General features: G+C 41.2%; 1 protein-coding gene and 2 long non-coding RNA genes across 3 annotated transcripts; all 3 read right to left on the reverse strand.

Moving 5' to 3' along the window:
- Positions 1 to 5,263: 5,263 nt before the first annotated feature.
- LOC134220282 (uncharacterized) lies at positions 5,264 to 5,897 on the reverse strand. The gene is made up of 4 exons (XR_009981838.1): positions 5,657 to 5,897; positions 5,509 to 5,600; positions 5,378 to 5,446; positions 5,264 to 5,320 (listed from the first exon to the last, which is right to left on the reverse strand). It is a non-coding gene; the product is annotated as an uncharacterized LOC134220282 (long non-coding RNA).
- Positions 5,898 to 7,625: 1,728 nt separating this feature from the next.
- On the reverse strand, positions 7,626 to 9,731 carry LOC134221695 (uncharacterized). The gene has a single exon (XM_062700883.1). The coding sequence runs from the start codon at positions 9,729 to 9,731 to the stop codon at positions 7,626 to 7,628; it is 2,106 nt and encodes a 701-aa protein (XP_062556867.1).
- A 2,091-nt stretch (positions 9,732 to 11,822) lies between these two features.
- On the reverse strand, positions 11,823 to 12,469 carry LOC134219426 (uncharacterized). The gene is made up of 4 exons (XR_009981558.1): positions 12,308 to 12,469; positions 12,160 to 12,251; positions 12,016 to 12,084; positions 11,823 to 11,958 (listed from the first exon to the last, which is right to left on the reverse strand). It is a non-coding gene; the product is annotated as an uncharacterized LOC134219426 (long non-coding RNA).
- Between the last annotated feature and the right edge of the window lie 5,486 nt (positions 12,470 to 17,955).

The raw sequence follows: 17,955 nt of genomic DNA on the forward strand, positions 1-17,955 counted from the left end.
TTTACAATAGATAACAGCTCTTTCGCCACGCTTGTAGACCTTAGGTCCTCGGTTACGCGTGTAGACTCCAGGAAATTGTTGGATGACCTGGAACGGAACAATTGTTGAAGGCAAATGATGTGTATACATAGCATCTACTTTGTTCTTAGGGTTTCTAAGAGTGCCTCCTTATAGGCTTACTTTTGGATGTCAATAATGTTTCAAATTCTTTTTACGTCACGTGCCGTAAAAAGGAGGCCGTAAAACGAAGTGACGTAAAAAAAACTGCCGTAAAAAGAGGGTTGAGTGTAACAGCAAAACTGGTCCGTACTGCATTTTCTGACTTCGTATTTGCTTAAGTGAAGAAAGATTGAGTGCCCTACCTTTGAAGCTCTACCAATTTTTGTTTCCTTCCTGAGTCTTTTCAAATATCATATTTCATAGAATGCTTGGATTCAGATTTTATTCCATCAATATAGCATCCATCAATGAACAAATTAAGCAAAACCAATCCTTATTAAAAACGCAATGTGCCACATCAACCTTTTGTGTCTTGGGATCGCTTAATGCAATCATTTCAAATTATTAAAAATATTATTTTTCGTTTCAAGCTTTGATTTAAAACTTACCGTTTTGACTCATATTCTGTTTATGACTCATATTCCGAACACTCGCTTTTAAATGGTCATTTTGGCTTTAATCGTTCAATTTTCTCCACAGGAACTCGAATTCGTTTGTAATATTGATCCTCAGTATGGAAAACCGATAAAAGTTTTAGTTTTAGGGCACATAGACGCTACCCTAGTAGCACACATGTTCCACATAGGTTAGTGCAACTTTTATTTGACCAGATTCAGTCACAATCAAGTTGCTTCAACCATTTTTGTCTAACTTGTGCTGCTCGGGTAAGACTTAGCGTTCGGAATATGAGCAGCTCGAGCCAGATAGAAAAGCTGGTGGGCCTGAGTTTATTTTTTACGCGCCGCGGGCCACAAAAAATGGAGCCGAGGGCAGCATCCGGCCGCGGGCCGTACGTTGGGCGGCCCTGATTTAGAATCATCACATTTATTTCTATACAAAAACGAACTCAACATTAAGCACCTGTCTAGCGTACCGGGGTCGTGGGATCAAAGCCCACCGAAGGGGCGGTTACCCTCCAATACCTTTTCCGAACTAAATCTATCACATGTTGTACATATGCACAATCGAGTTTCAGACATAGTAATTATTTTTGAATCCTAACGCTGAATTCAAAGGCAAGTTGAATTCAAGTGGTTAATGTGCAAAAAATAAAATATTTGATGGTTTAAAAAATCACAAGGCAAAGTGGTTTGTGTTGCTACAAAGCGCGCCTGAAAGACCACTGGAAAATGGATTGTGGTTTGAATAATCACAAAGCGTGTATGGGAGACCATTGGAAAATGGATTGTGGTTTGGAAAATCACAAATCGTGTCTGGAAGGCTTCTAGAAAATGGTTTGTGGTTTAGAAAATCACAAATCGTGTCTGAAAGACGCTGAAAAAAGGTTTGTTGTGTGGAAAATCACAAAGCATATCTGAAAGACCGCTGGAAAATAGATTGTTGTTTGGTAAATCACAAAGCGCGTCTGGAAGACAGCTGGAAAATCACGTAACGCGTCTGGAAGACTGCTGGAAAATGGATTGTGGTTTGGAAAATCACAAAGCGCGTCTGAAAGACCGCTGAAAATTGGATTGGGGTTTGGAAAATCCTTAATTATACTCTGCACATCATGGTTAATCTTCATATCAAAATAAGTACTGTTGAGCTGGAAATCTTTTCGACAAAATATTCTGGTCTATGTAGATTCCATATTAGAGAAATAGTTTCATGTACCATTTATGCTTCTCGCTTACAGTGGCAGTATCTGACAAACCGTTTTTCAAAGCTTTACCACAACATGGAGCGCATGTCGTGTGTATCCGCTTCGATATTTCCTTTTATTCGTGTCCATGTATTGTGCTGTGGGTGGTAGGGTTGCTCAATATGTTCGAGCAAAATACAATCAGCTAATTTTATGTACCGAAAATACGTTCACCTTCGCAAATTCAGCATTAATTTGTTTATGCAATCCCGCTCGAAGCAATGTTCTTTTACGCGTCAGCACCTCCAATCACCATTCCCTTGCTGTTTTCCCACGCATACCACATTGCACTGTCTACCAGCTCTATAGACGCAACGGTACCACTCCTTAGGTATGTCTATCATACTTATGATCGGTTATGTGTATCCAAATCCACTCTCACTTCCATCGATGGATCATCGTTATGTTTGATTGCACTTTTCTATGTAGGTTCAAGTCGTGCATCACACTGCACCGCATCGAACGCATCGACTAAAGTTCCAGTAACCAGCAAAAATCTCACGATGTGATTATGCTACCGTGCGGATTTCTGTTGACAAAACACCAACACGATTTCGAATTCTTTGCATCATTTACTTCCCATCGGCATAGTTTGATCCGTCCCGGTTGCTATCGTTATGTGCCTCGATTATCGTCTGATTGGAGTAATTAAGAACAGCTCGGCAATATTAGCGACTATGCACGCGGTGTTTAACATTACGCGACAGGTGTAAAGCAACGACTGTTACAGGTGGACAACGATGTACCTGCCCGACTATACAATAGGAATCATTCGTGCTTTCTCTGATTTGCATTGCTTAGGAGAAGTTGTCCCAAAATGTTTCGGATAGGAAAAACTCTAAATGATACACCTAGTTGCAAGGATGTTATTGATCATTTAGTAATTTCCGTTCGATCATTTAGTAGTTTGTCAATAACTCATTCCAGAAGCTGAATTTCAAAATGTGTTGTATGGTGGACTTCTAGTGCGAAGGTTTTTCTACAACTCTACCAAATGGCTCGTTGTTTGAATTCCACTAGTAACGAAGTTTTAGCTATAGTTTCAGTAACTTAGATTAAATGATAACAAAATTCCAATCATTTAGTTTAAGTTACTGCAACTAGCGCTATAACTCGTTATTACACAGATAGAAAAAGTTGTTGAAATTTACACGATAGTAATGCACATAAAGGGAATGCCAAAAAGAACGTAATTTTAAACGATATTTTCCCTTGGATGTATGCAATTTGTATTGCATTATGCCACTATTTATTCGATTAAGTGGCATAATGCTATACGAATTGCATAAATTTAGGGTGAAGTGAACTGAAAGATTCATGTATGCTCAGAATAGTGTAATTTTCCGCGTCTGTATTTTTTACGCGCTGATTAGTTTTAAGTTAATAGTCTAACAACGAACCATTAGGTAGAGTTGTGGAAAAACCTTCGCACTAGAAGTCCACCATACAACACATTTTGAAATTCAGAATTATTGACAAACTACTAAATGAACTATCGCAAATTACTAAATGATCGATAACATCCTTGCCTAGTTGGTGGGTTTTCCATGCATTTTATATGCCGAAAATGTGAGTGAGCAGTTTTTAGCGTGTTTTGTTTATACATATAGATAGTTTACACAAATCCATTGAAATTTACGCTAATAATAATGCACAACAATGGATAGCCTTTATCAGCTCAGCGCAATTTCACGCGGTATACAGCCTAAAGGGGGAGTAGGGTTGGTTGTCCGTAAAGTAAATGTACATAAAATCGAAACCCACACAGTAAAAAATAATGAAAACTAATCAGCGCGTAAAAACTACAGACGCGGAAAATTACACTATTCTGAGCGTACATGAATCTTTTCCATCAATTTCACCCTGAGTGTATGCAAATTGTATAGCATTGTGCCACTTAATCGAATAAATAGTGACATAATGCAATACAAATTGCATACATTCAAGGGAAAATATCGTTTAAAATTACACTCTTTTTGGCATTCCCTTTATGTGCATTACTTTCGTGTAAATTTCAACAACTTTTTCTATCTGTGCAAGCTTCAAAATTATTAAATTTCGAGTATTAATTTGTAAAGTTCGTTTTGAAGTGAACTTTTATTTTTTTAGCGGACTCACAATCTTAAACTGTTGAAAACAAAAAGGGAGCATCCATAAATTGCGTAACGCTTAGAGAGAGAAGGAGTTGCCTGAAGTATGACAATCCATACACAATTTTTGGGTGCTTCATTCAAAAAGTGTGAAATAGTGGTAGGGAGTAGAAAATGGTAATTTTTTGTGTTACATGATTAATGGATCTTCCAAAGGAGGTGGCACGCATGACGCTAATTCCTAATATATTTGATTTTGCTTCTAATTTTCAAAAACAAAAAATCTCAACAAAACTTCTAGAATGCACACATTACCTCAGATCGTGGATTGGTATTTAACACTACGGGTCTCTGGGACTTCTATCACAAGTATGTTTTTTGAAGAGATCCTAGCATTAACGTACTCTCAGTATATGTACGAGAAAGGCAAACAGTAATTAAGAAGATAGACATGGACGTAAAGAAGGTTCCTAATATTCAGGAACAGTCTGTATGTTAAGAATTACGTAGCGTAAGTGAATAAGGGCATTTGCCTCAAAATTCCCCAGCTTTATGTGCTTGTATCTATTACAGTTTTTCGTTTCTCCTTGGTTGTTTGTTGCCAGTACAACGGCGCTTCATTCGTTCTGATTTTTCATGATTTTTCCTTCTAGTGCGGAGGACTAGGAAACCCCTCACAATGAGTCAGGAGACATACATATTTCGATTTTGTTCCAAATTATATTAGGCTTTTATCTTTGAATATATTGGTATTCTGACCTATGAAGCATAAGATAATCGTTGTTATTGTCATAGATTTTTTTTGACAAGTTTGTTGCTGAAAACGAGTTAGCCCATTGAAATTTGAACTCAGCTTTTATGTTGGTTGGGATGGATTCGTTAATCAATAAAAAAAATAAATCGTAAAATAACGAAACGTTCAAAACAATTTATTAACACACCTCAATATTTGTGATTGCTATCAATGTTTTCGAATATTTTCAAAACTGTCTCCCATTTTCATAATGGACCACCGTTCCTAACAACGCAACTACGATATTGGAAAATTAGCATACACTATATATGGCTTCTCGGGCTTGGCACCGTACCCATCGTTTGTGCGACATTGCATTGAACTCATTTTCTTGATAATGGTATGGAGGTAGTACATAAATGTGTTTTGATTAGACATGGTCGACCTGACGTATTCGGTCTGGGTGCCAGTTTCAAAGTTAGAGGTTCCGTATTCGAGTCGAGAATGAGCACATAATAAAATTTTGGTTTCGGAAAAAAATGAGTATTTTACAATTCAACGAATGAAATGCATTTGTTCGGATTTACCTTAATAAATGCACCAACGTTTTCGAGCGGCTCTTAGTAGCAGCTAAAACTATAGTTTTATTTTAGTAATTAGTTCAAATAACGCTTATTTTATGGTTCAACTTACAATTGATAGTTTGTTTTAAGGTCCTCGTGCTACGACAGATTTGTAGGGTTCGCGTGATGGTAATCTAGTCTGTACATGTTAATTAGGGTAATTTTTAAGTTTGTAGTTCGTAATAGTTCAGTTTTACTCACATAGTTGTACATAGGCTAATTTAGATGCTTTGTCCTTAATTTTCAACCGCACTAGTTTTAAACCATTAGCTTTTAGTTTTACAATCTAATCCCTAGAATAAATTCCATATTATTGCCTTGAAATGAGCTGTAGTTTTAAGTATGTTACCCTATTGATGTTTGTTAAACATAAACCAAATTAGGCGTTTCAAATTCACGTATTTTCGATACGATATTATTTTTAGTATAGAATAAAATATTCTTTATGGACTTTAGAATAATGAAATTTCACGTTAGGCCGATAGAAACTTTAACCAGTTTGTTTTCATTTCTACCTTCGCTATTCACACAAGCCAATCCATCAACGATCTGTCCTATCGGCTAGACCGTCCTGATGGGCGAGATGCCCAGTGACTGCTACGTTGTCGGACTGCCCAGTGGGAATTCTGCACACCCCAGCCCGTAACTCCGGTACCGGCTCCACGCCGGTGTCGCCGGATTTACCAGGAATTTCAATAACCGCCAGGTTGGCCACAGCTTTCCTATTAACACCTCGAGATGTTCGGACACTCACCTGTCGAATTCTACCGTCTTTCCCTTTGAACAACTCCTCGATGATTCCTCGAATCCAGTTCTTCCGTTGTCCATCGTTAACGACGAACACTAAGTCTCCTACCTGTATCTGCCTCCGATCGTCGACCCATTTGGAACGACTGTTGATGGTCGGCAAGTATTCTCTACACCAGCGTTGCCACATTTTTTCAGCTATATACTGTGACCGTTTGTAAGTGTTCCGCAAGGCTTCTGCAAAATCTGCTGAACCATCTACCGGAAAATCCGCATCCTTAGTAGCACCACGAAGAAAATGGTTTGGTGTTATGGCTACGATCTCTTCTGCATCTTGTGGTAAGTAGACCAGGGGACGAGTGTTGATTGCGTCCTCTGCTTCGGCTAAAGACGTTAGCAATATCTAGTCAGTGAGTTTCTGACCATCGTTCAGTACCTTCAATGCCTCCTTTACCGATCGCACCATTCGCTCCCAGACACCGCCCATGTGCGGCGTACTTGGAGGAATGAAATTCCATTTCAATGTGGAGCTCGTGAAGCCTTCTGCACAATTTTGGTCGATCTGCTTCATCTTTGCCAATTCGTTACTGGCTCCTTTAAAATTGGTGCCATTGTCAGAGAAGAATTCGTTTGGCGCACCTCTTTTACAGACGAATCTCCGAACCGCCATTAAGCACGCTTGAGTATTTAGATTGTGAACTACTTCTAAATGTACAGCACGCACCGCTAGACAAGTGAAAAGAGCCACCCATCTTTTTTCCCTTCGGCGGCCCACAGTCACTTCGATGGGTCCTAGATAATCTACACCCACAGAGCTAAACGGACGAAGTTGTGGAGATACTCGTTGCACTGGCAGTGGCGCCATCATGGGAGTTAGTGGCTTACATCTGTTGACACGACACCACATGCATTTTTTCACAGCCCGCCGAATCGCTTGTCGAACCTTCGGGATGTAGAACCGCTGACGCAGTTCATTGCACACGGTCTCTCGATTCGCATGACCAAATTTTTCGTGGTACTGCAGGATTAGCATGTTGGTTATAGCATGGTCTTTTGGAAGAATAACTGGGTGTTTCATATCAAATGAAACGAATTCAGCCTGCTGTAGTCTACCTCCGACCCGTAGAATGCCTTCGGTGTCCAGAATAGGATTCATTTTGTAAATCAAGCTCGATTTTGTTATTCGGCCCGGAGAACCTTCACATATTTGATTTCTTTGTAAGGTTCTTATCTCTTCCGTAAATCCATCACGTTGAACCTGTTTCCACAATATCAACTCCGCAGCGTGTAACTCGTTTTGTTGAAGAGGTTGTTGAATAGATTTTGGTTTCGTTTTTAACAAGCATTCTTGACCCGGAGTAGCTTTGGAAACAACAATCGGATTTCCTGCTAGTTTTCGACGACAGTTTGCAATAAACCGAACTACGTTGGCTGTACTTCGGAGAAGACGAACAAAACGATTCGTTGAATTAGCATTGATGATTGATCCGATGTTAGAGACGTCGTGATGTAAGACCTGAGCCCTCATTTCTTCACTTATATTAACTGCCGGAAACTGTCCCTGTGGCCACTCATCTTCGGACTGCAGCAGAAAATATGGACCAATGAACCATGGGCTGTTGGATTGCAGTAAGAACGTCAGCGATGTTCATTTTTGACGGGACCCAGCGCCAATCGGAGATATTGGTGTTCTCCTGAATTTCCCCGATGCGAAAGGCCACGAACTGCTTGTATTTCAACTGGTCTGAACGAATCCAGCTGAGAACCGTTTGAGAATCCGACCATAGAAAGTATTTGTGTATTGGGAGGGAGTGATGTGATTGTACCGTGCGCAACAGTCGTGATCCCAGAACTGCCGCCATCAGTTCCATGCGCGGAATCGATTGTCGTTTCAAAGGCGCTACCTTCGAACGAGAGGTTATCAGCGTAATCTTGGCCTGACCATTTGCGACCGCCCTGAAGTAGGCAACACAACCATATGCGTGCTCACTTGCGTCCATGAAGATGTGCAGCTGAAGTGAATCAACTTCTGATGAGTAGCAATCGCCGATGTAGCAGCGGGGAATTCGGATAGCGGCTACTTGCGGCAACAGGCCTACCCAACGGTTCCATTTCTGCATCGCACTGTCGTCTATTTCTTCGTCCCATCCGCATCCCGTTCGCCACAAGTCTTGGACCAGCATCTTTCCATGGATCGTGAACGGCGCCAGAAGTCCAAGTGGATCGAAAAATCCCATGACGCAGCTTAGCACCAATCGCTTTGTGGGTCGTTGAATACCTTTGAGGTACGGCTCTAGCTCAGAACGGTGGTCAGTGGCGAATGAGAAAGTGTCTTGACTTGGACTCCAGATAATCCCGAGGACTCGCTCGTTCTCCGTAGTTTTATCGACGTTGAAATGCACGTCTTCCGCAAGATTTTGCTCTCCAAGACTGCGGAGAACTACAGAGGAGTTCGACACCCAATTTCGTATCTCGAAACCTGCCTTTGAGTGTATGAATCGCACCTCTTCAGCACGACGAACTGCCTCCTCGACCGTGTCGACACTATCATAGTAGTCGTCCACATAATGCTTGTGGACTATGGCTGCTGCTGCTTCCGGGTACCGTGACGAGAATTCTGACGCATTTCGATTTTTGACGTGCTGAGCCGAGCACGGAGAACATGTTGAGCCAAAGGTAGCTACGTCCATGACGTACACACTTGGTTCAGCGTCCTCCGGATTTTTCCTGAACAAGAAACACTGCGCTTGCTTGTCGGCATCCCGAATTCGTAGTTGGTGGTACATTTCACGAATATCTCCACCAAAGGCTATTCGTCGCTCTCTGAAAAGGCTGAGAACCGCTGTTAGAGGCGTCAGCATGTCGGGTCCCTTTAATAATTGACTGTTTAGAGAAACGCCGTTGACTGTTGCTGCAGCGTCCCAAACCAGACGAATTTTGTTTGGCTTTTTCGGGTTTTGTACGTAATTCAGTGGCAAGTACCACCTCTTCTGCGAATCGGTTTCCGCTAGCTCCTTCGATGTTGCTAGATGGGCATACCCTTTAGCCTGGTAGTCTTCGACCTGTTTCCTGATCTTGTCGTAGATTTCTGGAGACTTTTCGAGACGTTGTTCCAACTGTTTTAGTCTCCGACGTGCCATCGGAAGACTGTCGGGAAACATACGATCATCCGATTTCCACAGCAACCCCGTTTCGAAGCGGTCACCGACACGAACGGTTGTTCGTTCCAGAATTTCACGCGCCCTTTTCTCATCTTTTGTTTCTTGCGATATTTCGACTGCCGATTCCTCCAAAGAGTAATGCTTCTTCAGCAAATTGTAGAGGTCGTCATTACTGATTCCATGATGATGGTTGACGGATATTGTGCTATCTGTTTGCCCTGAAGTAGGACCATACACCGACCAGCCGAGTTTTGATCGTACGGCTATCGGCTCTCCGACTCTCCGTATTTTAGCTTCGATTGGCGCAATCGTGTGAAGATTATTTAGGCCAATGAGCAGACCAGGCTGTTGGTCCGAATATGACGCTAATGGTAGATTCCGCAGATGGCTATACTTAGCGGAGATTTCAACCGCATTTAGCGACTGTTTCGGAAGTAGCAACTTATGAACCGTCTGAGCAGATTGGAGGAGGAGTTTCTCTTTTTGTCCCACGGCAGAGATCCATAAATTCATCATCCTTGAATCAGGTTCTTCCCTACTAATGTCAGCAGTCCATTTTATGGTTAGCGGCCATTTCACTCCTTCAGCTCGTAGTCGGTTGACGAGCGAACATTCAACAAGTGTAATTGACGATCCTTCATCGAGGAAAGCTAGCGTTGTGACGTTTTTTCTTTGTGATGCAATGTCACCGGAATCATGCGAAACTGAATAGCGCTAGATGCACGGATGTGTGTGTTCATGACAACATGGTGTCCACTCGGATGAAGTAGTGGATGGTGTCGTTCGTGACATTGACCAACGTTGCAGCGAATCTTAAATTTACATAAAGCGTTACCATGATCATTCAGACATATTTTGCATAATTTGCCTCTCTCCACGATCTTGACACGTTCAGCAAAACTCATCGCTTTGAAGTCCTGACAAAAGCGGAGCCGGTGATCCGTTCTTCTACAGGTTATGCATGGTTTTAGCTTCTTCTCGGCTATGGCGGCATCATTTGACGGATTCACGTTCGTACTATGGGAGTAAACGGCTCCTTTTTCCTTGGCTTTTCCTTTACTTGCGTGTACAGGTAATTTTTCCCTGTACCCAGGCCGGTTATCAAGGCTCACATTTGCTGCGCATGCTTCGGTTACGATTTTGGAGATGAAATTGGAAAATGTTCTTAATGTTGCCGTCTTCCTTTTACTTCGGTATCGAACCCATTCTCGCTTATCACCTGCCGGCAACTTATCCACCAAATCTTGGATGAGGAGCGGATTGATCAAGTGCTCTTTCAACCCAGCTGCCTCCAAATGGTCACATAATTGTTCCACCACATTTCCGAAAGGAATGAACGTTTCCAATCTATCTGCTTTCGCCCGTCCAATTGTTTCACTTTTCCCAGATGGAAATGCAAAAGTTGTTCCGGACGACCGTAGAGCTGCCGGAGTTTGTTGATCACCTTCGGTACGGACTTTGGCAACAACAATTGTCCACGAACACTATCCAAGGCCGAGCCTTTTAGGCTGTCCTGTAGGCGAACTAAGTTCTCTACATCGTTGAAACCGCATGCTTCGTTAGAGGCTTCGTAGCTTCCGATGAAAAGAGGCCACTCTTCGGGCTTGCCAGAGAAAATGGGGAGTTTCCTGGAAATTCCATTGCGTGCGGCCAATTGAGCTTTCGTTGGACCTGCTATGCGACGCCCCAGCCCGTGTGACATTGCCTTCTTCCTCCGTCGTAGTTCGCGTTTGGTCAAACTCGATTCTTCCGATTCATTCTCCGATTCTTCGTTTGGCTCTTCTCCCGATGACGGCTCCGAATTGTTGATATTTTCGTCGGATTCTTCGTCGTCGCTGTCGTCAACGGAATCGTGATCTTCATCTGACGATAGTTCCGATACCTGGAGTTGTTTCCGCTGCTTTTCCGAAAGTGCTCTTAGCGACACGCCTGGATTGCGCAACGGCGTACTTAATGCCTTCTGTAGTTTATACGAACATCCTTCTTCTGCAGCCGGAAAACGTCCCGCGACTTCCGCTTTCTCAAGCTTTGATTGTACGACGACTGTCTTCGATTTCACGGTCATAGTCTTCATGTTTTCGATCGCATTTTGATACGATTCTCGCATCTGCTGCATACGATCAGCATGAACCTGCTCCTCGTGAAGTGCCTTATCGAGCATTTCCTTCTCCAGCTGCAATTCCTTCTCCCTCAGCTCATTATTGATCTTCAACTGCTTCTCCTTCAAGATTCTATCCATTTCGATCCGCTTCTCTCTCAAGATTTTCTCGATTTCCATTTCTTGTTCTTTGGCCTTCTGTTCTCGCTCTAGCGCCTTCAACTGTTTCTCCAACGATGGAGCGGATTGGTGATCAGATTTAACACTGGATTCCGATTCATCTTGTGTCCGTGACTTCGTTCCCTTGGACTTCACTGCTTTCTTGCTAGCATTCGTCTTCTTACGAGTTTCTTCCGCCACCTTCTGGCAGGACTCTGATGGACAGAACCACTTGTCTACATCTTCCAAGAGCTCTTCCGAAACTGCAACGCATCGGAAGTGAAACCAAAGCTCGCAAGCGTCGCATCCGACCATGCCTTCGTTGGTTTCTGATGCCTCCGAACAAACACCACAGGGAGTTAACGTAAAGCTCCCAGCTTTTACCATCGTGTTTGAGGTTAGATCCGTTATCAATTTTTTAGAATGTTCGGATTTACCTTAATAAATGCACCAACGTTTTCGAGCGGCTCTTAGTAGCAGCTAAAACTATAGTTTTATTTTAGTAATTAGTTCAAATAACGCTTATTTTATGGTTCAACTTACAATTGATAGTTTGTTTTAAGGTCCTCGTGCTACGACAGATTTGTAGGGTTCGCGTGATGGTAATCTAGTCTGTACATTTTTTAATCAAATTTTAATTAAGGTAATTTTTAAGTTTGTAGTTCGTAATAGTTCAGTTTTACTCACATAGTTGTACATAGGCTAATTTAGATGCTTTGTCCTTAATTTTCAACCGCACTAGTTTTAAACCATTAGCTTTTAGTTTTACAATCTAATCCCTAGAATAAATTCCATATTATTGCCTTGAAATGAGCTGTAGTTTTAAGTATGTTACCCTATTGATGTTTGTTAAACATAAACCAAATTAGGCGTTTCAAATTCACGTATTTTCGATACGATATTATTTTTAGTATAGAATAAAATATTCTTTATGGACTTTAGAATAATGAAATTTCACGTTAGGCCGATAGAAACTTTAACCAGTTTGTTTTCATTTCTACCTTCGCTATTCACACAAGCCAATCCATCAACGATCTGTCCTATCGGCTAGACCGTCCTGATGGGCGAGATGCCCAGTGACTGCTACGTTGTCGGACTGCCCAGTGGGAATTCTGCACAGCATTGTTTGATAATTAATGTACTTAATTTAACTGTGAGCATGCGAGTTACTTCATTTTGACGTGTTTTTTTAGATGGAGCAAACTGCAATTTATATTTACCGTCGTTAGGGTGCGTCTTGTTTTTGCTTGGTACCGTGGTAATTAGGAAAGAATACGAAATTGCAAACAAAATCTGCCTCGAAGAGTATAATAGTGTTATCGCTCGACACACCATCAATGAAAGGGCGTCATGAACAATTTTAATTTCTAGAAAAAAGCTTGTCTTAAGAAGTTTTAAACCTATCCATATTTCCACACATTGGCTCAATCAAAAGCTCCATCAAATCGAATAATGAACCACCTCAAGAAAATCATGCTTCGGCTAAACTACACGTCTAACATTTGTGTACACACTTACAGACATCACCTCACCTCATTCGGTGTTTAGTAATTTAAGTAATACTCTGTCGAGCTAAGTCGATTGGTATATAACACTACAGATCTCAAGGGCCTCCTATATTGGTAGGACTCAAAAGTTCAGTTTTGGAGTAATTCTATAGCCTTTTAACCCTTATGCGGCCAACAAAAAAACACACGTGGATGGCCGACAGGGTACCCGTGTTCCCATAAATTGATATTTTCATAACTTTAACAATTTTCAACCGAGTTAGATAATTTTGACAGTTTTGGAAACAGAAACTCATATACTTTTTGCCCATTGTCAAGGTTTACAGCTTTTGTCCATGGTTATACAAGAAATCTTTGAAGTAAGGCTTAAGAGTCTACACGCGTAACCAAAGGCCATTTAACCACTTTCAAATATGCTACAAGCTCTTTGCGCTTCTTAGAATTGAAGGTGTTCACAGTATATGCTTCGGGTAATGCAAAAATCCCTGAAATGAGGTCTTAGTCATCCGAGAAATCTCTGGAGTAAAGCCTAAAGATCTACTCGCGTAACCAAAGGCCTATTATGCAAATTCAAATACGGTACATGCTCTTTGTGGTACTTAGCATAGAATGCGTTCACAGTATATGTTCCGAATCATCCAAGAAATCTCTGGAGTAAGGCCTTAAGGTCTACACTCGTAACCATGGGTCTATGGACTTGTCTCAAAAGTGGTATATGCTCTTTGTGCTTCTTGAAATCAAATGTGATCACTACATATGTTCTGCGCTATCGAACAAATCTCTCGGATAAGTCCTCTAGCGCCTTCATTGCATATGTTCATGGTCATCCAAGAAAACCCTGAAAAAGACCTAGGAATGCGTACATTCACTCAGATGAGGTTGACCTGATTTTGTCACTTGTTGTTGAACAGATTTTGTTTACCCCTGATTTTGCCTACCCCGATTTTATTACGTTTTCAACCCAATTTGCCGCAAACAATAAAGATTTTCATGAAATAACTTTCACTGCCTGTAGCTTATTATGAATCATTTATGAGTACCTGTTAAAAAGTTTGTAAGTCTCTTCGACAAAAAATACGGATTCCATTTACGTATTTTGCCTTGGCTTTTATTACGGAGCCCACGACAATGAAAACAACTACTTAAAATACAAACATATACCAAGAAAGGGTCTCACAACTTGTTTATTTTCAAATAACTGCCTCCATTAAGGAGGTTGATCCATCGACCTTGACTCTATTTCATAGACTACCTGGAGCTCATAACAACAACAAGAACTACTTGGAATACAAACATATACCAAATTGGGGTCACAAAACTTGTTTATTCTTCGATAACTGCCTCCATTACGGAGATTAATCTACAGAACTTCGGTGGCGTTTGATCCCACGAAACCAGTACGCTAGACAGGTGTTTTCCCTACTAAGCTACGAAGGACCTCCATCGTCCTCCGCAGCTTAGCGGGTACTGATGAAACCAAATTCACAGCACCGGGCATGGAACCGAACTCTCGCAATACATTCTCAGAACTAACACTCTCATATATGTGGGCCCTCCTTAGTCGTGCGGTAAGACGCGCGACTACAAAGCAAGACCATGCTGAGGGTGGCTGGGTTCGATTCCCGGTGCCGGTCTAGGCAATTTTCGGATTAGAAATTGTCTCGACTTCTCTGGGCATAAAAATATCATCGTGTTAGCCTCATGATATACGAATGCAAAAACGGTGTAATGGATGTAATGCCAATAAGAAGAAGACAATGCCAACCACGTAGGATGAGTATTTAGTATTATCTGGCTCCTACACACTTGCTTCATCACCAACGGCGCTCGATGAAGAAGGGTTGTGTGAGATTGTGCCAGTCGGTCGTCAGATCCCAACCCGACCACATAAGCGAAGAGAGATCGCCTTTCGAGTTCAGTAAATTCAAAGTTAATTGCCTATGTTCCGGGTATTGAGCCACCCGGAGTGGAAATTAATTCTTTATCTGAAATTCGATTATGCATATGCACAACATGTGATAGATTAAGTTCGGAAAAGGTATTGGAGGAAAACCGCTACCTTCCGTCCCTCCCAGTTGATCTTCAATAACTACATCCGTTACGGAGGTTGATCCACCGACCTTGACTCTATGGAGTTCGTAGACTACCTGGAGCCCACGACAACAACAAGAACTACTTAGAACACAAACATATACCAAGAAAGGGTCACGCTACTTGTTTATTCTTCGATAACTGCCTCCATTACGGAGATTGATCCGAAGATCTTGACTGTATGGAGTTCGTAGACTACCTGGAGCCCACGACAACAACAAGAACTACTTGGAATACAAACATATATCAAGAAAAGGTCACGCAGCTTGTTTATTCTTCGATAACTGCCTCCATTACGGAGATTGATCCGAAGATCTTGACTGTATGGAGTTTGTAGACTACTTGGAGCTCACGACAACAAGAACTACTTGGAATACAAACATATACCAAGAAGAGGTCACAAAACTTGTTTATTTTTCAATAACTGCCTCAATTACGAAGATTCATCCACAGACCTTGACTGGAGTTCGTAGACTACCTGGAACCAATGACAACAAGAACTACTTAGAATACAAACAAATATCATGAAGGCGTCACACAACTTGTTTATTCTTCAATAACTGCCTCCGTTACCAAGGCCGAACCCCATACCTTGACTCTATGGAGTTCGTAGTCTACCTGGAGTCCTCGACGTCAACAAGAACTACTTGGAATACACACATATACCAAGAAGGGGTCACGCAACTTGTTTATTCTTCGATAACTGCCTCCATTACGAAGATAGATCCGAAGATCTTAACTGTATGGAGTTCGTATACTACCTGGAGCCCACGACAACAACAAGAACTACTTGGAATACAAACATATATCAAGAAAAGGTCACGCAGCTTGTTTATTCTTCGATAACTGCCTCCATTACGGAGATTGATCCGAAGATCTTGACTGTATGGAGTTTGTAGACTACTTGGAGCTCACGACAACAACAAGAACTACATGAAATACAAACATATACCAAAAAGGGGTCACGCAACTTGTTTATTTTTCGATAAACGCCTCCATTACGGAGATTGTTCCGAAGACCTTGACTGTATGGAGTTCGCAGACTACCTGGAACTCACGACAACAATAAGAACTACATGAAAAACAAACATACACCAAGAAGGGATCACAAAACATGTTTATTCTTCAATAACTGCCTTCATTACGGAGGTTGATCCACCGACCTTGAATCTATGCAGTTCGTAGACTACCTAGAGCCCACGACAACAACCAGAACTACTTGGAATACAAACATATGCCAAGAAGGGGTCACACAACTTGTTTATTCTTCGATAACTGCCTCCATTACGGAGATTGATTCAAAGACCTTGACTGTGTGGAGTTCGTAGACTACCTGGGACTCAAGACAACAACAGGAACTACTTGGAATACAAACATATACCAAGAAGGGATCATGCAACTTGGTTATTCTCCGATAACTGCCTCCATTACGGAGATTGATCCGAAGACCTTGACTGCATGGAGTTCGTAGATCACCTGGAATCAATGACAGCAATAAGAACTACTTGGAATGCAAATGATCCAGAACTTATACTGTGAAAGCATTATATGCTAAGCACCATAAAGAGCATGTACCGTTTTTGAATTTACACGATAGACCTTTGGTTACGTTAGCAGACCATAAGATCTTATTCCAGGGATTTTTTGGATGACTTAGGCCTTACTCCAGGGGTTTTTGGAGACCCATAATATATACTGTGAACACCGACTATTCTAAGAAGCGCAATGAGCATGTAATATATTTGAAACTGGTTGATAGTCCTTCGGTTACGTGTGTAGACTCTTAAGCCTTACTTCAAAGATTTCTTGTATAACCATGGACAAAAGCTGTAAACCTTGACAATGGGCAAAAAGTATATGAGTTTCTGTTTCCAAAACTGTCAAAATTATCTAACTCGGTTGAAAATTGTTAAAGTTATGAAAATATCAATTTATGGGAACACGGGTACCCTGTCGGCCATCCACGTGGTAAAAAAATCAGATGCCCCTCCCCACGTCCCTCCTCACTGTATCAACGTGATTTTCTCACAGATGCTACATTTTATGGAGTTCTTAGATGTCATCGAGTTTCAGCTTTCAGCTATTTATAAAAATTCATTGAAATATCGTCACTTGAATTTGAAAAAGGAACACGGGTACTCCGTCGGCCGCATAAGGGTTAAAAAAGAAAGGCAAAATAAATAAACCAAATTCTATTGCATTTCTTTATTTTTGAAGATGTGAAGTTATGGGATGCAAAACCGATAACACATCCCATATATCTATGGTGATAAGTTATTAATTTGAAAAGTTGAAATAAAAGAAAAACGGCAAACTTCCGATCATATAATTTCGCATTTGTTAAGATTCATTTAAATAAATTTTCAGTAGAACGTTGGTAGCACAAGCTCCCGAGCCACGAACGAAAATGAAAGTTAATACATTGCGTGACCCCACAGACAGTAGGTGTGGTATTTCCGTTCACGGTTTTCTTTTTCAGCACTTTGAAAATAAATTGGATTTAATAACCATTAGACTTAGCGTTGAATCGCAATTACTTATGAGAAGCTACCCATTACTAATTTGTTGACTTCTTCGGTGCTATTAGTAACATGTATGTTACTGTTGCGTGATGTATGCTATGTTTTGGATGGACATTGGTGTTACTTTTCGCACTGCAGAATATGTTGTCTTGTCACCGGTTGGCACCGGTCTCATGCGTGTGTGCTTGTCATAATTTAAGGATTATCCTTAGCACGCACGCATGGCCCTGGACGATAGAAAGTACCGATGGCGACTATGAACTTACCCACATAGAATGAATTTATTACTTATTGATTTTTTTGAGTTTTTTGATTCATTAACCTGCACAGAAAAAACTAATAAAAACTAATCAGCGCGTAAA

Source organism: Armigeres subalbatus, chromosome 3 (genome assembly GCF_024139115.2).
Source record: "Armigeres subalbatus isolate Guangzhou_Male chromosome 3, GZ_Asu_2, whole genome shotgun sequence".
In the NCBI taxonomy this organism is placed as follows: Eukaryota; Metazoa; Arthropoda; class Insecta; order Diptera; family Culicidae; genus Armigeres; species Armigeres subalbatus.